Source organism: Pygocentrus nattereri, chromosome 21 (genome assembly GCF_015220715.1).
Source record: "Pygocentrus nattereri isolate fPygNat1 chromosome 21, fPygNat1.pri, whole genome shotgun sequence".
In the NCBI taxonomy this organism is placed as follows: Eukaryota; Metazoa; Chordata; class Actinopteri; order Characiformes; family Serrasalmidae; genus Pygocentrus; species Pygocentrus nattereri.
The window spans coordinates 27,084,768-27,112,738 of NC_051231.1; the positions used below are offsets into that span (position 1 = coordinate 27,084,768).

General features: G+C 37.9%; 1 protein-coding gene across 3 annotated transcripts in view; it reads right to left on the bottom strand.

The window, feature by feature from the left end:
* The window catches only part of fgd5a (FYVE, RhoGEF and PH domain containing 5a), a 71,790-nt gene that overhangs the window by 26,327 nt on the left and 17,492 nt on the right, over positions 1-27,971 (bottom strand). For all 3 annotated transcript variants that reach the window (XM_017711894.2, XM_017711903.2, XM_017711884.2), the window contains exons 3-7: positions 19,413-19,530; positions 15,588-15,646; positions 14,090-14,120; positions 5,975-6,126; positions 4,810-4,966 (exon numbers count right to left, since the gene is read on the bottom strand). In XM_017711894.2, the coding sequence (XP_017567383.1) occupies positions 4,810-4,966; positions 5,975-6,126; positions 14,090-14,120; positions 15,588-15,646; positions 19,413-19,530 (517 nt within the window). The remainder of the gene's footprint in view (positions 1-4,809; positions 4,967-5,974; positions 6,127-14,089; positions 14,121-15,587; positions 15,647-19,412; positions 19,531-27,971) is intronic.

Genomic DNA, 27,971 nt, shown 5'->3' on the forward strand with positions numbered 1-27,971 from the left:
GTTTAAGAGCCCACTACTGCCATAATGAACAACTACGCTAATGTCTACACATACAGACAAACCTCAGTTCAGTACAGTGCAGTAGTCAGCGATTCACTTTCAAAATGGCCATTAAGTACAAGTTATTCATTTTTGCAGCATCAGGAAAATTATACAGAAGTAAATATAATATTGTTTTTACTATCGTGGGACCCAGGAAGACTAGCAACCACTTTGTGGAAGCTAATGGGCATCAAAATAAAGAATAAAGAATAAAAAATTCAGTGTGTCCACCTTTGTTTTTACCTATGCCATGAACACTAACACCCCCCCACACCGTCAGAGATGCTGGCTTTTGAACTTTGCGCTGATAACAATCCAGACAGTTCTTTTCCTCTTTGGCCCGGAGGACACGGCGTCCTTGATTTCGAAAAACAATTTGAAATGTCGACTCGTCAGACCACAGGACACTTCTCCACTTTGCGTCAGTCCATCTCAGATGAGAATGGGCCCAGAGAAGCCGGCGGCGTTTCTGGGTGTTGTTGATATATGGCTTTCACTTTGCATGGTGGAGTTTTAACTTGCACTTGTAGATGGAGCGACGAACTGTGTTCACTGATAATGGTTTTCTGAAGTGTTCCTGAGCCCATGTGGGAATATCCGTTACAGAATGATGTTGGTTTTTAATGCAGTGCCGCCTGAGGGATCGAAGGTCACGGGCATTCAATGTTGGTTTTCTGCCTTGCCGCTTACTTGCAGAGATTTCTCCAGATTCTCTGAAGTTTTGATGATATTATGGACTGTAGATGATGAAATCCCTAAATTCCTGCAATTGCATGTTGAGAAACATTGTTCTTAAATTGTAGGACTATTTGCTCATGCAGTTGTTCACAAAGTGGTGAACCTCGCCCCATCCTTGCTTGTGAACGACTGAGCCTTCTGGGATGCTCCCTTTATACCCAATCATGACACTCACTTGTTTCCAATTAACCTGTTCACCTGTGGAATATTCCCAACAGGTGTTTTTTGAGTATTCCTCAACTTTCCCAGTCTTTCATTGCCCCTGTCCCTACTTCTTTGGAACGTGTTGCAGGCATCAAATTCAAAATGTGTGAATATTTGCAAAAACAATAAAGTATATTATGCCTAATCTCCAAAGAAATTTCTCCTGGTGAACAAATAACTTGTAATTAATGACTATTTTATATTTGATATCACTGTATCACTCTCTATCCCACTTTTCTTTGCTTGTCTCTTACTGGCTCTCTCTAAATCTTTTGACTGCTTTATCTGTTTTCTCTCATTGCTTCTGTACACACACACACACACACACACACACACACACACACACACATGCACATTGTAACAGCATTGTAGCTGAATCTGGTTTAATCTTATCAGGCCACACTTGTGATCTTAGAATCCACTATTCATTCATCATCTCTGTCAACACAAACACACACACACCAAATGAGATGAGCGCTCCCAGTTCTCTGCTACAGACTACTGCAGAATGCAATACACAAAGACACTTTGTGTGGTGTCGCCATAAAGGTTAGAACTGTGTTAGCACACATATCTAAAACACATCTGATCAAATAACAATATGAGGAATAAAAATAAAATTTCTAAGCATGTACAAACTAGCAGGAAGATGATGTTCATTAGCACTGCATAATTATTTAACATTCTTTCTCAGTCATACGCTTACATTGCTTTCAGCAGTCGAGGTGTTTTCATCAATTACATGAAAACTTAAATAAAACCTTTAGAGGGCAGCAGTGAGTAATGTCTGTTTGTTTGATGTTTGTTAGTAACACCTTTAGAGGGCAGCAGTGAGTAATGTTTGTTTATTTGAGCTCCAGCTGTCTCTGATGTCAGTTAGGAGATACTAGGTATTGACAGTAGAAGTGCTAATAGCTAATCAGCCAATTTCGCCAGTGGCAAACCATAAAGGAAAAAGAGTATTTAACTGTTAATCACAATAATTTATATGGCACTTAATTGTCTGTTAAGTTTATGACTGTGATGGGCGTAATTCCAATGCTAAATGCTAAAACTCATAACATCTACCAATCTGCATATTCCCATGCCTTAGAGCTGCACCTGGTGCAGATGTGGCAATGTGTCTGCATTTCCTGATTGGGCCTTTATAGAGTTCATTGCGCTAGTTTGTGTGGATTATTCAGAGTAACCGAAAGAGCCATGCAAGCTCACGGCTTGATCAATGAAGGCCACAACTGCGTCCACACTCAGACAGCAGGCACAGGGGAGAATAAGCACTGATTGGGAGAGTGAGAGAATCAATGGAGGAGCAGTTAAGGGTAATTGACAGCAGCTTAAGAGAGCTATACAGATGGAGTCTTCTTGTGCTGTTCATGTAAACAGCGCTGACCTTTTGCGGCTACTGCAACTAATCCTTTGATGTCTCTATTCTGAGAAAGTGCTGTATATGTATATATGTGTTTGTGCAGGCCAGAGGTAAGGTACTTCAACTCAGTTTAATTCAGTGTATATATTGGCAGTCAAATTCTTTGACTTATCAAGGAATCGAATAGGTACATTAAAAATGACTGTTAAGCCAAATATCAGCTATTTTGCAGCTATAAATAATTAATAACCACATTAAATTGAGCTATTTTCATCTTTTATTTCACAGTTTCACCCTATTTCAACATTAATGCTGTTGAATTCATTGGTAAATAATATTGATTCAACATAGACTCATCAGGTTTTACACAGAGAAAGACTCAATGCTGCATAATTGTACCACAAACAGACCTCTCACTGGGAATATAGTACAACCTATCAATCAGGGTGAACATCATCACATTTATTACCAATCCAATGTGATCACTGACACACTAGAGTACGTGGTAAGCATGGTCACTCCAGGTTTGGTTAAAAAATTGAAAGCTGGTTATTAAGCCAAATAACACTAAATTCAAAACTTCAAAAATCACCTCTTTGTTTAATTAAATATAAAATTAAATGTGCTTTTAATGCCACTTCAAACAATTCATGACCAACTTTAAAAAACTATGCAACCAAACATAATGAAATGCCATTATGTTTTAACAGGGCTGCAAGAGCCACAGTCTTGCTTGTATTTTTTAATAATTAGAGCTGCACTATGTATGTTTTGGGGATTTGGAGACCTCTTTGGTGGAAATGTGTAATTGCATGCAATGTGCGAAAGAATTGAATTCAAGTGAATTCAAAGAGTACTCAGTGAATTCCACAGCATTTTCATCATATCTTCATCAGAATAATGCTGACTTTAGCGCGTGAGGCCTACACATCAAGCGGGACCTTTGTGTTAAGTCTGTGCATGTGATATTAATACGTAAAGATGTATGATGTCATCTGAAAAACTTTACAAAATCCCTGTAATTTACTTAAAAATTACAACCCCCCGCATGTTTAGCATGTATTTTTCACTCCTCACTCAATAATGCTACTTCTTTCAATTTACCAAAAATATTTACAATGCAGTGTTATGTTTATTGTACTTTGGTATTGCAAAAACATGAATGCATTGTCAAGGATGCACTGTTAATGTTTAACCATATCATCTGCTCAAAACAGTGGCTGATTTCAACATTCATCTCTCTCTCTCGCTCACTCTCTTTCTCTCACTTCTATAGATTAAGTAAGCCTTTAAGAACTGCTGACTACAGATGCTCATGAATATTGATGAGCAGGGGACAGTTGGCCTCTTGTCATTGGCGATTCTAATCGCTATTTAGACGCATGGTCATTCAGTTCACCCAACATTCAAGATATGTTCAGGGGCCGCATGTGAATTTGCCTCATGTGCTGAGAGTGAGTTGCTTTTTTAGTTTTGCCATTTAAGCCTTAGAAATGAAATTGTTATTATTGTTAAGCCAAACATTTAACCTAAATTTGATTCACTTCCACTGCATAACTATTTAGTGTAATTATATTGTAATTATATCCTAATTACATAATTAAATATTTTTGCATGGTTACATAATGGATCACATTTACATCTGATTTCTATTCTGTAATGACAGCTTCAGGTGTGCTCTTCTGGCGAAAATGTAAAGGATGTTTATTCTTTCTACGTAGAAAGACTGTATAAACAATAGTTATACTTCAGATTCACATTGTCACAGTGAAATATCTCATCATCTTCCTACAAATGCAAATGTATGAATTGAAGGAGAGTTTAGAATTATTATGTATTATGTATTTGACAGATATACTTCTTTCAATGAACTATAAGTAAGGCACAATTGACCATTATAAATAAATAAAAACATATTGTAATTTTATATTAATTTATATGATTAATTTAACATTTCTAGCTCGTTAAAGCAAGCAGAGCAATTCTGTGGGAATTGCAGATTCTAGACTTTCCATTCATACAACGTGTTTATAAGCAGAACAAAAGATACTTTATTATATATATTTTTTATTTTACCGTGATGCTTGATTTTACATTTTTGTCAGATGTTTGCCATTACTTGACCTCAAAACAAATGAAACAGAAATGCAGACTTGAATCTGCTAAAGAGAATATAGGTTGGATGTAAACATAATTCATTTGGTTACTAAGTAATTACTATGTAATTATACTCTTTGATTTCAATAGTATAGTAAAGTCACAGTAATAAACCTTGATTTCTAAGTTTAAACAAAACGGAAGAAGATATGTTTCAAAAGAGGGACCCAGACAGTTGAAGACCCTTCTACTATAAATCTTAAAACAAAGTATTTGAATTGGTATGATTGACATATTGTGCCCTTTAAGCTGATAGAAGTAAAGAAGCAAAGCCACAAACAGGTTCTTAGACCTTTTCCCACCTCAAAGCGTTTGACGATGTCGGCAAAGGCTTGGCTCCGCCTACAGCTCTCTTCCAGGAGTGCCATGTTGCGGTCATACTCATTGATGTAGGTTGTGAAGACCCCAAACTCCTCCCGGGATGTCAGAAAGACCCCTACCACCCTCGGGCTGTCCTCCCTGAAGATGAATGAGAAGCATTAGATGGGTCCTTCAAAGTCACTGAGAGCATCCAAGGACACTGGTTTTAATGATGGTGCCATCGTGCCAAAGCACACATAAGGACTAATTTTCTGGAACGGTGCAACACACATCAGTGAAAACAAAGCTAATGATGGTCAATACTCTCTATACTGACATAATTTTCAGCTATGGTTATTTGGTAATATGAAAGTGCATCAACATGTCAGCTTATCCATATTATGGTTTTGTAAGATGTAAGCAGGTAAGAGTGCTGTTGGACATCTGGAGGTGTATGTGTGCATGATGTGCATATGTTTTTATTTACATTTACATTTACAGCATTTAGCAGACGCTCTTATCCAGAATGACTTACAAAAAGTGCTTTGTCAATCTAGAGAAAGTATCTTTGCTAGTTACCAATAGCTTAGAGTTTTTATCAGTGCACACCACCATTCAGAAGTTTTGAATCACTGTTCAAAACTCTGAAAACCCTGTTTTCAATGAGAGAAAGAGTAATTTGTTGCAGACAAATGTAAATCTACAACTTCATAGCTTTCCAATTATTTGTAGGAAGCTGTAATTGAGTTGTAGACGGCATAATAATTCAGAAAGTTGGGTGCAATAGGAATGAAGTTTAATAACATGAATCCCCAGAATACCTCCAAAAACCTTTAAAAAGTTTATAATGGAAAAACTAGTTCCAAAACTGTTGAATAAAACAAATGTTGATGTCCAGTTTGTGATATTTTAGTATGCATTGTGATATCATTAGGGCTGTCAAACAATTAACAACAAATAATGAATTATCATTAATCAGTTTATTTTGTGTAGTGCAAGCTTGCAAGTAGCTGGGATTCAGTGAAGCGATAGATGGTTCAAGGGTTATTAACATGTTTACTTTGGCAGCACTACTTATTGACATAATAATTAAATAATTAATATAACAAGCAATTCCAAATGATTGAATGCTTGTGTATACATGTGCACTGGTGAAAGTGTTCTCACCACTGTTTGATCTTGGTGTCCAGCTCAGTGAAGATGTGCAAGTGGAGCTGATAGGCCTGAGGCAGAGTGCTGAGGATCTCCCCCAGTCTGCCCTCCTCCAGCACGGGCTCACCATCATCACCTACAGCTTCTTCCACTGCTTCCCGGAAGTCCTGAAAGAGAGAGAAGGAGAGAAATGTTAGTTAAATACTTACACGATTCTATGGTTGGAGTGATTAAAAGAAAAATTCTGCGAAAAATCAAATGTACAACATTTTTTATCCTTTGCACCCAAATGCTACACAAATCAATCAGACATGTCAGACAAGACATGTTTGGGGTCCAATGTTTCCAATGTAGGTCATGTAGCTACAACAGTTCACTGGTTTCTGTTGCTAACAAGTAAGATTAGCACTGTGCTAACTGCATACCTAAAGCTGTTAAGTAATCTCAAATAGACCTGCCTATGCAGTTTCTGACTGTATGACATACTTCAAGGTTGAAGATAGGTTGAAGATAGCTGCTACTAGGTTGAAGATAGGTTCAAGGTTAAAGATAGCTGCTACTAATTGTTCTAAGCTATGAGCCATGATTTTGCCCCATGGTCCAGATGTGGACTCAGCAAAGTATTTTAGCAGCCCAAACTGAGTACTTAAAAAAAAACAAGGAAAGTGAAAAAATGGTTGTAGAGATTCTATTTTTTAAACATATTGCTGTCTTATCCAATCAGATGTGCTTATGTGAATTCCTCTTCAGAACAGAGGCAGGTCAGGTTGCTATATATCAGGTCAGAAAGCAAATAATTTCAAAAATTTTTTAAAGATTTTTCATTTCAATTGCTATTTCTGGTTCGAGAAGTGAAGCAACTCAAAGCTCAACATGATACAACATATTTCAGAGTGAGTATTGATTACCTTACAGTGCAAGAGTGTGAAATCATTTAGTAAACTCTTTATTCATGTTTATTTAAATTGAATTTAAGTTTAAGTTATTACTTTATTTTACCTTATGAAAAGACTGGAACTTTTACTTCTGAGGACAAAAAAATGACATCATAGTAATATATTATAAATGATAGCATTATTATTATGCAGTATATTGCTGTAGTTGGAACAAAACCTTCAATCTCCAAAACTATAACATTACAGCAGAAGGGAAAAACCTACGTTATTTTCAATATAAGTGAATGGAACCAGATGTCTTTCCAAGCTGTTTTGGGCCACTCCTTTTGGGACAATCTTTATGAAATTTACACACAATGTAAAGGACAGCAGTCATTTTCAAATTAGGTCAAAAACTGAAAAATGACCAAAATGGAGATACAAGGTTTTCTCAGACAGAAGCAATATATGGATTGTTTTAACCAAATTGGTACAGTTTGTTTATCCAGACTTTTGTAAGAAAAAGATTGCAAATTGAATTTGCTTACTTCTGTAATATACCTGTGATTTATGTAAAAAAAAACAAAAACTAACATTTCAAACAAACTAATCTGATTAGAAATCTTCATAAAATATCTGATAATCTGCCACACTCATAGCAAAGAGCAGAAGCTATCATCTTACCATATTTCTGATTTATCCCCTTTTACCTCACTTGCTATACTCAGGTAAAGACATTATATACCTTCAGAATGGCCTGAAGGACTATGAATTGCCTCCAAATGTCTGTATATATAAGACTATGTGATGCCATCATAAATAATACAAGGCATTGATGTATCTGCCAAGACTGCTGCCTGTAGCTCATCAATTTCAGTTTTAAGGTAGTAGTGACATACATTCACACACACACATACACTGAGGGTGATAATCCCCTGAAATTCCACAGGAGCTTCATGCATTAATCAATGGATATTGATCGTTCCTGAGTCACCATTTGTCAGTGCTCTCGTAATTCACTCTGTGCCACTTTATGGGTCTCCTCATGGCTATAAAAACATTGTCCTCAACCATGGCTCAATGGCTGGAATCAGACCAGACAGCACAGAGGAGCAGGCACATATGGTTACTTTGTTGATGAGTCTAATTACAATTTTATTGCTCCATGGTATAGCGATTCTGGTCGTATTAAAGGGCTCATATAATCAAAAACTCAATTTTTGCCTTTCTTGAAATAAGAGTGATGTATTATGTTAACCCTTCATGCCACAGTCTACACAGTCTGTACATGAAAACCAGATCTTAAAAACAGCCTGTTTTGGATTTACGGCTGTTAAAAAGTTATAAGAAGCATTTCAGCATGTTCAGACAAGGGCTAATACAGGGCAGCTGATCAGAACAGAGAACATTTGCATTTATCAACCTTAAAATGCTGGTGCAAAATAAGGAGGGAGAAAGGGTGCATGTCTGTCCACCTTTTTGATGACCTATTTTTAAAAGTGACTTTCCATAAAATCTCCTGCACCAATTATATCGCATTGTCACTTTAAGCTAAAAGAGAGTGGCCCACGAAACACACCAAATATTGTGAAATTAACTATGAAATCTAAATAAAACTTGACTTAAAACACAGCCAAACACAGACAGCTGTTTAGTTTAGTTTTTTTTGCGATCAATTTTTTATTATGTTTAACAAAAGCAGTAACCAGTACCGCAAAAACACATAACACAAATCTCAAATATACACATACACCAGAGATAGTTGTTTAGTTTAGTTATAATCACCAATGCTGTGTTATCATTGGTCGTGTGTAATCATTTTTTCGCAGTGGAACTGAGAGTCATATTTAGGCTTGAGAACTGTGCAGTACTATGCTCTGTTGTATTGCTATTCTCCTTAGTTGAGGCTTACATGACATGAACAACATGAATCTTTTCAAATTGTTTTATATTAGAATTGCTGTATGGCTTGTTCATACTGGTCCCCCTCACCTGTCAGACCAAATTTGCCCCCCTGCTTAAAGGCACAGTAACAGCCTGTTTAGTTCTAAAGGAGGAAGAGTGGTTGGAGAATGGTCATGTAAAATGAAAACTGTTTTTGGTACTCTAAAACTAAGACCACATGAAAATCTATAATATGTCACGTATGCTGTTCTCTGAAGGACGTGAAGCCAGATTTACATTTATATATCTGCCACATCTGCAACACACAGCTGATTACCACAGACAGAAAATCTGACACGCCTCCCCGTACTTACAAAACAGTTTGAAACTCGTTAATTTGAAGCATACTTAAAATAGAAGTACTCATTATAGCATCAAAAAGGGTTTGTCTATTATCAAGCTTTTAATAATAGAAGAACCCTTTTTGGTGCTACATCTACTGCACATTCTCCACCAACTTGCAGAACCCTTTCACAATGCAAAGAACTTTTAATCATGCAAAGGATTCTTTGAGTGTTTATGGTTCCACATAGAACCGTTTTCTTTACTAAAAAATCCTTGAAGAGCCATCTTTTTTAAGTGTGTTGGAGCCAGTGGGCAGTTGCGAAATTCTAACTGTTAGGTTAGGTTAAAACATGCATTTTTCATAACATCAAAGAATTAAATTCTAAATTTAAATAAAGTAAATAAAATGTTAAAGGTGTATAATTTATTGTTTTAGAAATGGTACTAGTTTTCCAGAGTGAAGAATTTGTAGGTAGGGTTTATACAGGGTCCTGCCTGATTGCTATGGTTGCCACAAGAACTTTGGGAAAGTGAAAGCTTTTTAAACTGTCTTGTCAACCAAAAAAAAAACTGCTGTTATAAATAAAAATGGACACCAGACAAGTTTTTAACCCCTTTGGCCAAGGAAAAGGAGCCAAACCTAAGCTAAGGTTTTGGCTTGTTGTATTCCTCATCTGGCAAGGCACTTCTCTAGTTCGAGTAATCCATTCTATTCACTGTAATGCAAAACAGTTACTATAGCTACACAGCTGCAATAATATAGCTGACTTCTTAGCAGCGACCTCAACAAGGCTTCTTCTGCATTCATCAACTGACAACAACAACCAAAAATTTCACACTGCCCACAGTTTTTAAGGCTCCTCCCACCTTCAAGATTAATTGAAGGGCTTTTAATCTAAAATCTGAAAATATCACTCTAGAGACTTCTGCAGCACTGCTGTAAGATGTGATCACAAATGGTTTCAATATATGATGCCTACAATGAGCAACGAGTATGTTTACATGCACTTAATAATCTGAAAACTGCAGAAAATCAGATTTTGTTAGTAATGTGAACAACATGTTTACATGCACATGAGTAATCATATAATGGGGAAACCCTGGGTCTATATGAACCAGGCAGTAATCCAATTTCTGCTTTGCAACCAGCCAATAAACTCACAGAAGAATACGTGACTTAAACGCAATGTAAAACTCAAAATTCATGCCACGGCACTGAGCCACAATACCTGGAAATATGAACATATATCATTGAGAAGATGAAGAATATTTAATTATTTTTTTATCATTTCATTTTGACAAGCATGTAATTGGTTTCATTGTTGCTCCAAAACTGTTCTGCTACCATCTCTCGGCAATGCTGCTGGTTTATTTTCGGTACCACCGTCTGTTTTCACACATGTGCAGACTGACAAATACGAAAGAAATCTGAGTAAGAGTTTACATGCCCTGAGAAATCTGAATACTGAGCTAAATCCAGCCTCTTCTTCATCAGAGTTCTAGACCATACTGCATTCTAAGAAATCAACTTATGCTGTTTACATAACCTTTTGAATCAGTAAATTGCAGAAATCTCATTTTGATTGGATTATTGAGTGCATATAAACACACTCAATCATAATGAAATGTATCATGACAAAAATGTCAAATCTTCAAAACACCCCGACTCTATCTATGCCTACAAATAGTGTCACATATAAGCCCAATGACCCACACAAAATCACACCACAGCATGTAACCCTTACTGCACAAATCCATATGCAACAGGGTCATGGAAACATTGTCAAAGTCACAGGTGACAGCAGAAAAACAACTGATTTAATGCTGGCACTAAAGAGTGATAATCAAGGTGACTCCGTTCGCTCCTCTCAGTCATCCTTCCTCATTACTATTCAACATTATACCCACACAGTGATTAATGACATCTATATCTTACCACATTAACGTTAATTGTATTAGGTTGCATAAATATTAATAGCGTATCAATATTAAACTAAACTTTATCAAAATACAAACATGCCCCGCAGCGCTTGCAATGAATTGGCCTACAATCATTTCACTTGATTCTCCTTTTGTGCCTCTGACGTAGCCTAATGCAAATTTAAGAGATTATGCATGTAAATGGGGGCGTCTAATTATGGTACTGGACCAATACAAAGCAGTACAATATGCATATGAGTTACGGGAGGCATACGTACCATTAGCATTCTTCAGTAGTGGAATGATCAGCAATTGTATTGACTGGCTTTTTTTATTCAAATGAGGCAATTATGCTGCTGAATATAAAGTAAAGTAATTTACATGAGGGGAAGCTGCTCAGCGCTCTCTGGCCTCTGATGAATTATGCTATATTACATTATTCCTTCATCTCTGTCCCCTCTGTAATGCTTGTGAATGCAGACAGAATTCATTATTAAAAACAACACACAAAAGTTGACCCAAGGTCAGTGCATGTAATTTTGACACTGCAGGATATAGGGCTTCAGTAGGCTCTAGAACAAATCTCACACACACACACACACACACACACACAAACACACACACACACACACACACACACACACACAGATGCAGACATATTTATACGTAAAGTTCTGTGCTGAAGTCAGAGACCACCTTTACTTTATTTCCAGTCAAGACAGCTTAAGTACAAATTGTTTTCAGCATATTTAATAGAAAATGACACCGAAGCCTCAACCTCTAAATATAATGACCATTTTCGAGTGTGACCACTGAACACTTCATTTACACTTCATTACTTTTTGAGAGACTTGATTTCATTTTTTTTCTAAGAAATCTGCAGAGATATTTTTCCCTACCTCCAAAGTTTAGTCTTAGAAGTTGGTAGGATTTTCTTTACAATCAAAGTAAAACTACATATTTAGACCCAGTTTTGGCCTTTGAATACAATTCTTCTTACGGTTCTGACAGGTATGCGTACTTTCAGATACAAGAAATGTGCAAGGCAGTTGAGTTGTGTTTGGGTAGTTGCTCTCTTTTAAGGAGAATACAATATCTTTTATTCCAATATATTTTTGGGAACAGCTTTTGTTGTTATTATGTAACCTGTTATGTAATTAAAAAGTGGACAAAATAAATACTGAAAATTATTAATTTGCACTTTATGGAAATTATGAAAATCTTATGTAAAACCTTTAAGTGTGCATTTGCTCATTAAAACACCAAATGTCACTAGAATAAACATCAATACAGCACAAAAGTAACAAGAGTCTATGGTTTTCAAGAAAGTAGTACATTTCTTGTGATGCACTTTAAAGAACAAAGTTTGGTTCCAGATTTCTCCTTGACTACATCTGTTAAAATCCATCAGATTTAACTTGTTTTGATAAGCCAGGTACTGAATGATAACTGCCAATATTGCTGAGCTTCCTCCAATACACATCTTTTTTGTGAATTGTGGGGACATTACATGGACTTCCACCTTAACTATAAATACTTCAAGCCAAACCGTAATCTATACTCTGACCCTAGCCCTAAAACTGGTCTCCACTTTAAAATTTAATGATTGACATTGTGGGGACCAGCTTGTGGTCCCCACAAGGAAAAGAGGTCCCCACATTGTGATGGTATAAATAGGTTTTGCTCCCCACAATTTGTCATAAACCTAGTATGCGCACACACACACACACACACACACACACACACACACACACACACACACACACACACACACACACACACACATACACACACACACACACACACACACACACACAGCTCCAGGGAGCCAGACTGGAGAGATATTTGGTCTGTCAGAAGTTGCTAGCTAATGAAAACAAATGAAAGCTGCTATTAGATCCCAAAGCACCAGCAAGCCAGATCAACAAAGGACTGCTGAGCCAGAAACACACACATCCACACAGAACTACATCCTCCTTATTAGGCTCCACAGAGAGATTCTACCTGTCTCTGTGTCCAGTATGCATATGCACCAGTGACATTAATATACATGTGTAATTGTATTTGTGTCAGTGTGTTTGTGTGTGTGTGTGTGTGTGTGTGTGTGTGTGTGTAGAGCATGTGAACCCTTCTTACGTGTCTACACACACGCAGGGGGATAACCCAAACAAAGGCCCAGCATGTAGATAGTGCGTCACAGTAGTAACGACTTTTTCAGGATGATGTTGTTAAGGCAAGGAAGTCTCAGTTACTGCAACAACACTGATAAACCTGCCTTATACTGATCCAGTGTGTGTGTGTGTGTGTGTGTGTCTAATTGTCAAGAGACAAATAAGAACCTTTAACATCTTTACTAACTCTACAGCCAGTATTAGGGTTGGGCAATTTTACATTATTTTACTGTTCTCATGATAATTTACTTCATGATACAGCCTTCTGAATGCATTATCAGCACGTCTAGCACACTGAATAGCTGCATGATTTAATAAAATAACAGCAAAAACGTAAGAAATAGAGACCAGCGGTGATCAGAGTTGTATGATCCCAATGTGATGTTGATATAAAACTCGACATGACTGGCTTTCTCCAAACCTGACATCATTAGTGCTAAAATTATGTGGGATGTTTTGCACAACACAATCATTTTATATGCAAACAATAACAATAAACATCTTGAATCCCATTTTGTATTAATCTATGCTCTAATAACTTTGATACTTGCTCCCTTTAAAGTAACATATTAAAACTGCTTTAATTCATAATGCCTTATTATACTGCCTAAATCATGTCTACAGCATGAATTATCTAGCAAATCTCACTTCATACAGACCATTATCATCACTTTAGCTGAAAACTCCACTCAGAAATGCCAGTCAATAAAGCACATCCTCAGCCAGAACCGATTGAGCTGAGCTCAGAAACGCAAAGAACAGGATTTAGACAGCCTAGTTGTACCCTTCACTGTCAATACCATAAACATCTGAGCTAAAGGACATTCAGAGACTCATATAAACAAGAAGCCCCTTGGAGTAATGAGATATTCATTACTAAGCACAAAGACTATATCATAATATACATTATATTGCCCAAAGTTTTATATTAATACCTCTTGAAGTAGTTTCAGTGTCTTCAGATGCCTGTAAGACCAAAGCAGAGAGAGAAAACAAGGTGCAAATTATTTAAAACATGTTTAAATTCATTGTTTTTGTGATGTCGCAAAGAGCAACACATTGACATATTATGTGCCCATTCAGCCTAGAGCTGCTTAGCCCAATCATGCTGAAGTTATAAACACTGTTTCCACCCAGACTGCTTTTTGAATGAGGCTCAATACAGGGCATCCAATCAGAACAGAGCTCATTAAAATATATCAATGATAAAGGCACAGTAGTAAAAACACACTGTTAGGGATAAAGAGAAGCAAGAAAATGGTCATGTAAACATGAATTATAACAAAAGTGGGAAACATTAAGCACAAAAATGTATTACTTGAAATTAAGCTTAATATTTATTTGAATCAAGTCATGTCAAAGCCACAGTGCTCTGGTAAACAGCAAAGCTACAGAAAATGACTAAACAGCTACTACAGCGATCCTGAGAGATGTGACATGGATGAACAACAGCATGGCACTAATAAAAAAGTCAATATTTATAGCAAAAATATTGAACCACTTCTTTAACAACTCATTGATGCGTTGCTGAAATCCAATATGCTTGCAGAGACAATGTTATAATAAGCTGTCAGTTTGTGTCATAGAGGGGCCGGGCTATGAATATGTAAACAGAGTGAAGAAAAGGATGGGGGCCTGGACGAGGAAGTCAATAGTCACCAAAATCTTTTCTGGACCTGCTTCCCCAAACCATCCCTCAACCAGCTCAAACCACATCCAGATTTTCATTAAGGTCGCACAGATCTGTCAATGTGATTTAGAGGACAGTGTGATGTACCGTGAGCTACAAATATGACCCAGTCTTTACTGCAAGGCTAGATGCTGTGTTACAGCTATTGTGCCATATTCTGCTTTGCATGTGACTCACCTTCATGTGCAAACATGCCATCCAGGCACGTGGACACTAGATTAATATATATTATATCTTAAGTTAGAAAGTTCAAGATAAAACAATTAGTTTTAGAATTAGCACTTGATGCGGAAGCAGAATTCAGCACAACAACCTTGTTGCCTACTACACTGTGACGCCTTGTTCATTTGTTCAAGTCACAAACTGCATCAACAAATTTTTGCGTCCTTAAGTTTTGGGTGACTATTGACTTCTATTGTATGTTAGCTACAGTAGAGCTTAAAGTTTATAAAGTTTAAAAACTAAAGAAGCAAAATCTCAACACCAAATATGTTATAGCTGATCGACCACATCTAGGGTGAGTTAACAATTGTGTCAGTTTGATTTTTGATCAAACCTTTCTTTTAAGGCTACACTGACCCTAACATTAAACTCAGCAACTACTGAAAATCTTTCTGTTTCATAACACAAGCGTTAGCTGGTTTCTTGATCATTTTAGGGGGTCACAAATGTGTGATCCATTGAATTATTTGGACGTCAATTGCTCCTACACTCTTGGTCAAAGTGATCAAATACACACTTACTCTCGTTCTGAATCCAGCAGCTCTTTGGCTACATAGTACGCTCTGGATCTGCCATCAATCTGCGAATGATGAGAAAGAGAGAGAGAGAGAGAGAGAGAGAGAGAGAGAGAGAAAGTAGAGACTTCAGTGTTTAAAGAGTTTCACCATGCTAAACACTGCTAAACAACACAATATGAGCCTGAACAGCCTGAGAGACAGAGCGATAGAGATGGAAAGAGTGAGAGATAAAGACAGAGAGAGAGAGAGAGAGAGAGAGAGAGAGAAAGAAACACACTGATCTGGATTTCTCCCCACCCGATCCTGTCAGAGGAAGACTGATTATTTCATTAAAGCACAACATAAACGTGAAAGCTTTCCCAAACTATGCCGCTTTGCCGGCGGATACATTATGGATGAGGGGTCGCGTTTACGACAAAGCACAAAGCCACCATTGATTTGCAAGCTAATCACAGGCGGCCAAATGCACGTGCCACTGTTGAATGGCTATATTTAGGAGGTCAAGGCAGTTTGTTTTAGCGGCTGGGACAACACAGGCTGATGCAGCTCCTTCACTTTAACTCCTTAGAAGTCATTAAAGCATGATCTAGATTATCACTATATAAGTAGTACATATTAGTAACAAGCATTCATCACTTCTCCACCGTTTTGAGTGGACAAATTCTGCAGATGTGATTCCAAACTTTCTATTGACGCTCTTAAGCAGAATTTAGGTACTTTACTAAGACTTGAAATTGTCTTGAACAGTCTTATGTAGTTTTATGCAATGGAAAACCATTCAAAACGTCAGAGCAGCAGAGCAAACCTGTCAACTTAGAATGTAAATTGAATGTAAATGTATTGCACATTTAATTAATTATATATCATTATGTAATTACATTGGAATAGTATACCAAAACAAACAATCATGTTTGGCTTCTACATGTTAAATCTAATAGCTCCTGGGTCCCTAGTATCACACATGCTTATTTGCATAAATAAACATTCAAACTTTAGATTTTCATTTCAATTATTACCAAAGGTGAATGGTAACTACCTTCATGTACTCAGTTATATACACATTAGTACAATTTTGATTTTGAATTTGTACCTTTTGAGTATTTACAAATTATTTGAATACTCATTTCAACCAAGGCACTGGGGCAAATTGGGATGGGGGGTGTGGGGGGGGGGGGTCGTGTCCCATACACAATTTGAATATGTGAGATAATTTGGAAGTTATGGGACTGTTGTAAAATGTCCATAGGTGAATTGTGAACTGTCAGATTTATAGTCCTTCTTATTTCTTATATTATTTATATCAGAGAAGAACAGAGCCTTGCAAATTTGAGTTCCCATGTTAGTTTATGCTTGATGAACTAAGGAGTTCCACTGCCGTTCTCTAGTGAAATTAGTGGCTGATATGTTTTTACTTAAGCTTGGCTCCTTTTACTTCTGCTTTGGTCATTTTAGTGAAGTATATACATATAGCTGTTATAGATGTTTCATGAATGTCGGCTAAAAGTGTTACATAATACCTCCCACACACAAAAGCTTCTACATTTGTAAAATAAAGCATAAGCACCGGGCTCCCTGTTGTTATTTGAAGCTTTACTATCAGGCTGATATAAGCTCTTGGGTTGGGCTCAAGTATTCTCAGCCCTTGACTTTCTTTTCTTTTTAAAGACGAAGAAAACAAGGAAGCGTGCGTCACTAGGCCAGGGCCGGGCTGATAGCGCAGGGGCAGAGGGAACGGGTGGGGTGCTGCTGTCTCCGCGCCTGGAAAATGGCCGACAGGAGAAATATGAATCTGAACCTGACAGAAAAGTGCACACACAGGGAATTCCACTTAGAGAGGGAGGCTCCTTGTTTTTGTCTGAGCTGGCACACAAGAATTTGATTATAAGTTCAGATTGGAGGACCAGGGTGAAGCCCTTATAACACAGAGACACCCCACATTACTCAACAACCACACTTTTTAATGGCAGTGGATGGTATCAGCAGATTAACCCTTAGAAATCCAGAGTTATATGTGTTTAACTGAACATGTTTATTTATTTACATTTATTTACATTATTTACATTTACTTCTATGCACATTACAATTGATTAGATAGTTATCACATATAGAGTTACCAGCTTTGGTGAGGTGACTGGAGTGAGATTTTCAGGTGGTTAGAGTGAGACTGGAGTGAGATGTTCAGGTGGCTGGAGTGACACTGCAGTGAGAGTTTTAAGGGTTGGAGTGAGATGACAGTGAATATTTAGGTGGTTAGAGTGAGACCAGAGTGATGTTTTTCGGGTGATTGGGTTGAGGTTGGAGTAAGAATTTTCACATGGTTGGAGTGAAACTGGAGTGAGATTTTCAGCGTGGGACTAGAATGAGTTTTTTCAGGTGGCTGGAGTAAGATTGGAGTAAGATTTTCAGATGGAGTGAGTTTTTTCAGGTTGTTGAAGTGAGACTGGAGTGAGATTTTGGAGTGAGATGAGAGTGAATATTTTCAGGTGGTTAGAGTGAGACCAGAGTAATGTTTTTTTAGGTGATTGGGGTGAGGTTGGCATAAGAATTTTCAGGTGGTTGGAGTGAAACTGGAGTGAGATTTTCAGAGTGGGACTAGGATGAGTTTTTTTCAGGTGGCTGAAGTAAGATTGGAGTAAGATTTTCAGATGGAGTGAGATTTTTCAGTGGTTGAAGTGATACTGGAGTGAGATTTTTAAGCAGTTGGAGTGAAACTGGAGTGAGATTTTCAAGTGGTTGGAGTGAGACTGGAGTAAGAATTTTTAGGTAGTGAGGTTTATCAGGTGGTTGGAATGAGATTGGAGTAAGAATTTTCAGGTGGTTGGAGTGAGACTGGAGTGAGATTTTGTAGTGAGATGAGAGAGAATATTTTCAAGTGGTTGGAGTGAGACAAGAGTGATATTTTTCAGGTGATTGGAGTGAGGTTGGAATAAGAATTTTCAGGTGGTTGGATTGAAACTGGAGTGAGATTTATGGAGTGGGACTAGAATGAGTTTTTTTCAGGTGGCTGTGGTAAGATTGGCATGGGATTTTCAGATGGAGTGAGTTTTTTCAGGTTGTTGGAGTGAGGCTGGAGTGAGATTTTTTCAGTGGTTGGAGTGATACTGGACTGAGATTTTTAAAGCAGTTGGAGTGAGACTGGAGTGAGATTTTCAAGTGGTTGGAGTGAGACTGGAGTGAGATTTTGGAGTGAGATAAGGGTGTTTTTTAGGTAGTTGGAGTGAAACTGGAGTGAGATTTTCAGGTGGTTGCACTGAGACTGGAGTGAGATTTTTCAGGTCGTTGGAATGAGATTGGAGTAAGAATTTTGAGGTAGTTGGAGTGAAACTGGAGTGAGATTCTTCAGGTGGTTGGAATGAGATTGGAGTAAGAATTTTTAGGTGGTTGGAGAGGTTCTGTTTGTTTTGATGTCAAGAAATGACAAGAACTAAAAGCTTTTTCTTTCTGCTAAATGGAACTGTACATGCCACAATAACTTTCCATCAAATTCAAATTACCATAACCCCTCTTACACCTCTCCTATATACACATGGACTGACGGTATGAGTGCAGGAGAACATTCTGAAGACTACAGCTACACACAGTTATAGCACACAAACAAATGTTTGGGCTTTCATCATGGTGCTTATTTAGGCTGGTTTTGGAGTGCCTTAGCTTTACAGTAGCATAAGGTGCATCCAAAGTGAAAAGACCTAATGGCCTAATGGCTTTTATGCACATATGCAAACTACATAGCAGCCATACATTTCGATTTCTTGCTAACCTCAGAAGTGGTTTAATCTAAAGAAAGAACCTGGCTGATTAGAGATTTTCCCTTCTGATATCACAGACCTGTTTATCGTAGCTGTGATCACCACAGCCCTCCTCTTCCTCAGATGTGCGCCCATGGTCTTCTTCAGCAGAGAGAGATGCAGGAGCAGGACACATTGGGAACGGCTCTGTGTAGGCACTGAGAGAGAGATGCACATTTAGATCAACTGTAAAAATATGACAAGTACTGTAAAATGTTACAGTTAAAAACAAGCCCTTCATGTACTGTGTTTTGACACTCCTTTGATAATTACAGAAATAACATATAAATTCACATATGATTTGATTTCACAAACATTTGAGTTTATTTTAATAGTTTACTGTTGAATTACAGTTGATTTCTAAGAATTTAAATAACTGTAAAATCTTTACTATTATCTGGCACCCCAGCTTCCTGACTGTCTTTTTTTCAGTCTGAGAGGTAACACACACTTATATGGTGTTTGTTGATGAAGAGTATTGGTAGGTCAAGGTGTAAGTGTAAAAAAACTGGACTCAATGTCATTGCTGGACTGAGAATAGTCCAAAAACCAAAACTATACAGCGTCCTGTGGGCAGCGCACCATGACCACTGATAAAGGGCTAGAGGATGGCCAGTACAAACTACAGCAACAAATGAGCTACTGCCTCTAACTTTACACAGTGAGAGTGGACACAGTGTTTAAAAACTTCAGCAGCACTGCTGTGTCTCATCCACTCATACCGGTGCAACACCACCAACACATCAGTGTCACTGCAGTGCTGAGAATGATCCACTACCCAAATAATGCCTGCTCTGTGGTGGTCCTGTGGGTGTCTTGACCATTAAAGAACAGGATTAAAGGGGGCTAACAAAGTATGCAGAGAAACTTATGGACTAGTCTGTCATTGTAGAACTACAAACTGCTCCTAAACGGTAAGTTGAGCTAATAAAATGGACAATAAGTATAGATACAAGCGGGTGGTCTTAATGTCATGGCTGATCAGTGTATCATGTAAATAAAATTATTTTAACCCTTTTTGTTGACCAAAACAAGTTATAGATCGGTCAAATTGATCAGCTATATCAGTAAAATCACTAATTTAATTCAACCCAGTGACCCCCTGTAATTAGGCAGTGAATCAATACACCTACATTCTTTTGGCTGAAGGAGAGACTTGCAAGTGTTCTATAATTCTAAACCAACCTAGCAACAGTTGCCATGAAAGAACACATTTGTGGGTGGAGCCTGGATAGGTTAATAACACACATGCCCCAAATTCTGGGCTAGAGTCTTGGGCTCAAGGCTCAATTTCAACCAACTGAAATGTGTAATTCCAGTCAGTTGCCATCATATCACACGTACACTCCGCTGCCTCACCTCTCTCTGACAATGTTAAAAGACTACTAGATAGAGACAAAACTGTTACAACCCCAGCTGCTCGCTAAGCTAATCGACCAAATAGCGTCTCACTCCAACTGCTTAGAGACCAGACCACCATCCGGCAACCTTATTACGGACCTGGGTACCCTCTCTGTCCCTCTACAATGAAAACACACCCAAGCACAGGGGCTCCGAAGAGGACGTTTTATATTAGGCAGCTCTACAAGGTCCAACTGAGGGGAAGAGTATTCCCTCTGTTCATTTGGACAAGCCCTGTTGTGAATAATTTCCTCTCTTCAGCCCTTCGGCTGCTTACAGTAGTAACACGCATGGCTGAGGCCAGATTGTGAAGACATTGGCGTCTGGGGATGAAAGTGAACTCTACAGTCATGTGGTTGGCACTTGGCACCACAGAAGCGAGACATATGCAGCCCCAAGGAGTCCATATGCAGGGAATTTACAAAGAGGCAATTCAATGACATGCATGAAATGTATTGTTGCTGTCATACTGACACCTTGTGCCTCTAAAATGGAGAAGAAAAGAAGGTTATAAGTTAATGTATGCTGGTCAGGGGAGTTTCGTCTCATATGATAACCCTACTGGTCACCAGAAGTGAAAAAGAAGAAATAGCCATACTGAAATATATTAATGTAGTAATGACTATTTTTCATTTTTTCTACTAACTACATTTTCATTTTGATATATATATTTATATATGAAGCTGGATGGAGGGTTTACAAATCATATGTACAAAAGCTTGAAGCTGATGTCTAAGCTGCACTGCCTTAAGCCACTCAGCACTGCAGAACAATACTGCTCTTTATACAATCAGTAGGTATTTCTGTTGCTAAACAGAAGTAACACACTGCTTTATAATGACTGCACACCACATGAAAAATAATCAAAACTCCTACAGCATTAATAAACTTACCAGGCTAGTAATGGGAAAATATTATAGCCATTATAACTTCTTTTATTGCTCAACCACAGGCAAAAGTTATGCATCTCTGGTCAAGTTACATACTTTGTTCTTTAAAATAAGTTATTTGCTTTTACTGTTTACTTAAAATTTCCGTGGTCAGTTATTTTAAAGCAGTGTTATAGTGTGGGTCTTAACCAACTGATTGGTGAAGAGCATTTTTTCCAGCCAGTATTGTTCTGAAGTACTGATCAGCTAAGGGCAGTGCGCTTACTTTGATGAAAATTGGAATCCAATGGATTAAAGATAAATGAATAAAAAATAAAGATAAAATGAAGATAAATAATCAAAAATCTTTATTAAGCCCAGCTCAACACAATAAAAAGTGCACAGAAAAAAAATGTTTTTGAATTTTTATCATTCAAATATATCAGACCTTTTCGCGTCAGCTTGATCTGCAGTGTTCAGTAAGTAAAAAGGTGCATATTTGTTGTTAATTGCATCAGATTGTTTAAACAGTATTATAATTGCTAACAGAACTAAGAGAAATATGAGAACATTTTGGACAACACAGCACAGTAAGAGGAGAGAGGTCATCTGCTGCAGTAAAATCCTTTTCATGGGAGGCTTTACACTAGTTGTTGGAACACTGCTGTAAGGATTTACTTGCATTCAGCCTTCAAGAGCATTAGCGAGGTCAGGTACTGATGCTAGATGATTAGTTCTGGATCACTGATACCACTCCAAAACATTCCAGTGCTCCCCAGCAAAATGCTGGAGGCATTATACCCCTCTAGCCATCACTGGAATTGTATATGGTGACCTTAGGTTCAGTTATGGCCACTCCAGAGCATCCCATTCTATTGGCAAAGGTTTTCTATGGAGATCAAGCATGTTGCATCCTTGTGAGCCAGCAATGGGTTCACCCTAAAGAATCTGAATTCACTCATTTTCAAATGCAACTGATGCGCATATTGGAGTCATGTACATTCAAAGCCCATTAAAGGTTGTAGCCAATGCAGTATTAGTGTTCAAAACTCTTATAGTTGAGCATATTGTCAAAAATATCTGTTCTGTTAACAACACACCAAATCCAGTGTATCTGAGTGCAAATCAATGTGCTTCACTACCAAAAGGATGACGTGTGAGCTGTGTTTCTGAAGATAAATCATGATGACCATGATTTCTTCTGATAAACATGTCTAGTTTAACAAATGCAAAAAGACGCATGCAAAGTGTTTCCTTCAATTCATGCTCATTATTCATAGTGAAAATAATCTGTTTGAAACCTAACATTCAATGCTATGAATTTGAAATCATGTGACTTTCACACACACACACACACACACACACACACACACACACACACACACACACACACACACAGACAGAGGAAGCATATGAGAACACTTTGTGCACAAACATGTACATGAACAGACCGTACACACCCTCATACTCACTCACTGAAACATGTACTGTACACAGATCCATCATACATGAGGAAATTCTCTTCTTGTGTCAGAAGGCTGTTAATGATTTTACCACACCTCTGAGGTCAGTGAGCAGGTCAGAAAGAGAGTGCATGTTTGTTTTCATGTATTTTCAAGACAAAAAAGTCCTGAAAAAAAATTAAAACAGGGCTAAAAAGATGTTATATATGTAAGTATCTACATTTAACAATAATACATATGGGATGTGTTATATATGTAAATATCTACATATAACAATAATATATATGGGATGTGTTATATATGTAAATATCTACATATAACAATAATACATATGGGATGTGTTATATATGTAAGTATCTACATATAATAGTAATATGTATGGGACATGTTATTATTACATAACAACACTTACAGTACATATACAGTATCTTATAAAAGTGAGAACACCCCTTACATTTCTGCAAGTATTTTATTATATATTTTCATGGGACAACACTATAGAAATGAAACTTGGTGTGGCACGCGCCCATCCCCTGGGCCCTGACGATGAAGGTCGCGAGAGCCAGCAAGAAGACAGGGCCCAAACACCCAGTGGTGACGAACCTCGGCGAGGATGTCAGGGAAAGAGCCACAAGTGTGGAGAGGGCGGAGCCTAAAGCCCGGGGTATCCTGAGTGACGCGAGTGATGGTGGGAGGAGGAGGTTGACAAGGTTACAAGGTTCCAGGTATGAATGAGGAGCAGGGCTGTTAAATCTGATGTTTTGGGTGCAATATGCCCCTTCCCGGCCACTGTATATTCGACATGGAACTTCGTGGCAATGAACTTTCTGAGGATGTGAGAAATAGAATTGTTGCTCTCCACAAAGATGGCCTATAAGAAGGTTGCTAACACCCTGAAACTGAGCTATAGCATGGTGGCCAAGGTCATTTTCCACGACAGATTCCAATCTGAACAGGCCTCACCATTGTTAATCAAAGAAGTTGAGTCCATGTGCTCAGCATCATATCCAGAGGTTGGCTTAAAAAATAGACACATGAGTGCTGCCAGCTTTGCTGCAGAGGTTGAAGAAGTGGGAGGGGGGTCGGCCTATCAGTGCTCAGACCTTATGCCACACATTCGGTCTGCATAGCCATCGTCCCAGAAGGAAGCATCTTCTGTAGCCCGCAAACAGTTTCCTGAAGACAAGCAGTCCAAGAACATGGAATATTGGAACCATGTCCTCAGGTCTGATGAGACCAAGATCAAATTGTTTGGCTCAGATGGTGTCCAGCATGTGTGGTGGCGCCCTGGTGAGGAGTACCAAGACAATTGTCTCTTGCCTACGGTCAAGCATGGTGCTGGCACTGGGAAACTGCGGTTCATTGAGGGAAACATGAATTCCAACATGTACTGTGACATTCTGAAGCAGAGCATGATCCCCTCCCTTCGGAAACAGTTTTTCCAACACAATAACGACCCCAAAACTGCCTTGCTGAAGGTAAAGGTGATGGACTGGCCAAGTATGTCTCCAGACCTAAACCCAATTGAGCACATGTGGGGCATCCTCAAGCAGAAGGATTAGGAGCACACAGTGTCTAACATCCACCAGCTCTGTGATGTCATCATGGAGGAGTGGAAGAGGATTCCAGTATCAACCTGTGCAGCTCTGGTGAATTCCATGCCCAAGAGGGTGAAGGCAGTGCTAGATATTAATGGTGGTCACACAAAATATTGACAAGTTGAGCACAATTTTGTCGTGAGGTGTACTCACTTGTGCTGGCAGCTATTTAGACATTAATGGCTGTGTGTTGAGTTATTTTCAGAGGACAGTAAATTTGTACTGCTATACAAGCTGCACACTGCCTTCTTTAAGTTATATACAAGTTTCATTTCTATAGTGTTGTCCCATGAAAAGATATAATAAAATATCTGCAGAAATGTGAGGGGTGTATTCACTTTTGTGGGATACTGTATACAATACATATGGGACATACGCAGTCCTCTACATCCTGACACTGTATGAAAACAAGTCTGTGTTTATATTTGAGACTCATCTCCTGTCTAGTGTGGAGGTCATAGAGGTGTCCAGCTGTTCCTCAGTCTCATCCTTCACAAGGTCACTGTGCTCTCCCATGAGCTGCGCACACCACATGCACTCACTGCTGAAGTGTACAGCACTAATTACTCATTTGCAGATGAATGAGAAATATTAAGAAGTTCATTTAGATGCCTCATAACTAAATCACATTAGCACAAGGATTAGGATTTAAATGCTCAGCTTCTCTCCAGAAAGAAGGAGGAAAGGGAACTCTCTCTTTTTCCCTTGTTCCAGGTCTGTCTCTCCAACTCTGTCTCTCTCCTCTCTCCGTGTGCCAGTTCAACCTCTTATTTTTCTCATTTTCTTCTTTCTCATTTTTGTTTTTCTCCCTTGGCTTCATTTCACTCTCTCCCTTATCTCACTCCCTCTCACTTTGCATTTCTATCACTTTCTTTCTTTTTTTCTCTCTCCTTGCTCCAATTATCTCTCTCCCTGCTTCAGTTCACTCTATCTCACTCCTCACTTTGTATTTCTTTGTTTGTTTGTTTGTTTGTTTGTTTGTTTGTTTCTTTCTTTCTTTCTTTCTTTCTTTCTTTCTTTCTTTCTTTCTTTCTTTCTTTCTTTCACTCTCTGTCCTCCAATTCTCTCTCTCCATTCTTGCTACAGTTCTTTCTCTCTCTTGTTCCACATCACTCTCTCACACACATTCTCCTTCTGTCTGTATCTATCGTTGCTCCAGTTCACTCGTTTTTCTTTTCAGTCTCTCTTTCTTGTGCTCTTACTGTCTCACTTTCTCTTACTCTCTTACTTCATTGTCTCTCTCTCTCCATCTCCTAGCTCTAGTTCTTCCTCCAGTTCTCCATCCTAGCTCCAGCCCCCCCCTCCCTTTAACAGTAAACTGGGCATGGCAAATAAGGCCAACTCTAAAAGATCCTAAATCAAAACATTCAATATTTCTTCATTGCCATTTCCTGTCAAACATCTCTAAACACCAACACAAATCACTCTCTTTTAATATACATTAAACACCCTCATTCTACATAATCTCTCTTCATCTCCTCTGCTCTTAACATCATCATTAAGAAAGGCAATTATGGAGCAAAGTGCTTCTTCTCTAAGCACCATGCTTTAAAACACCCAGGAGCTAAATTTACAGCTCAAAATTACTGCCACAACACAATGGTTTCCAGCACTCCACCCTATATGCACTCTTTCCCTCTGTCTGCTGCCTTTGTAGAGCTCCATAATATGTAGTTCAATTGATTTAAACTTTGAGTGTTAAAATATACATTAGAAACAGGCCGCGGTTTTCACTGTGCAACGGTGCAATTACAGGAGATAACTGTCACTGGAATAGCTTCATTACCAGACTTCATTTAACATAAGACAGGAAATTTGAATGTGGGTGGGGCTGGAGGAGATTGGTGAGGAGGGCTCTAAAGGGCTTTTAGGCTTGGAAAAATAGGTACAGTATGTCACTATGTATGTCAGATTTACATAATTTGGACATGCCTTGTCTTTTCTTGAAATATTTGATTTTCTCTGTTTCTATTTTAATTAAATAAGAAAATATGGCTGTAATTACTTTGTTAACTTTAAACAGTTTGATTGGTTGGGCCACATTGGAAGCCTTTGTAAAGTACTTGATATTAAGGGTGGGCAATATGGCAAAATTATTACGCTATGATGCTTCCAGACATTTTTACAATACACAATATGCATCACGTATTTTGTTTCTCTGAGATTTAATGAGTTGGAAAAGCCAAAATAGAACCTGTAGTACCACATATAAAATATAGTAATAATACTACTAATACTAAATAAGTAATAAACCTACAACTACAATGATTTTTATTTAATGTTTTGCAAACTGTGCTGCACCAAATCCAGTTAAACATTCCTAATTATGCTAATTTTATAATGAAACATGTAGTTAATCAGTTCTATTTAAATGCTGACGATATCCACAATATCTCAGAAAAAGATATTGTGACATCATTTATCACAGTATTGATAAAATATCCTTATATTGCCCACCCCTACTAAATATATGCTCCACACATATCCATTGAATTTTATATTAATGTGGCAAGTTATGAATCCCTTTTTACAGGCCTCCTAGTGGGATCAAATTGACTTGTCTGATATTTTTAATAACATAATTGAATTAAAAATATTAACATTCAAGGCTGAACAAGGGACCTCCACAATAAGCTAAAATTTACAACTACTGTGAAAAGGTGTTAAAGCCCAAATAAATGTTACATTGCATGGCAACATAGTTGGGTAGTAATGGAATATATAGCAGAGTTACATAATCAGGATGCAACAATAATGTAACTGCATTCTATACACTATAAAAAATAGTGTGAGTACAAGCAGGATTACTTTCAAACATTCTAGCACACCAAGCATGAATATTTTTGATATTGTTTGATTATTGACATGAACTCACTCCACCAATCTCTGTTGTCTCTGTGGTTGGTATAGAAACAACAAAGCTGACTGTACAGTTGTGTTTCAGCAACTTGTAAGAAACGTCAAAAGAATTAGTTGTGCTTCGTCATGTATGGTGTACATTTCTAGCATTTCCAAAAGAAGCTTAAGTACTCCATATTCAAAGTTTCAGCTCACAAACCGAAGGATGAACCTCATCATGCTCTTTTGTGCTGTGAAAATAAATACACACTTCTTATGAGGATATGATTGTTACCTGAAGACATTGTGTCATTTGCTTTTTTGTTTGTTTGTTTTGTTTTCATTGTATAAACAACACAGGAAAGTTTTTTTTTTCTTTTTAAAATTGTATCCATGCGCATAGATTGGGCAGACAAGCATGTCACCTATA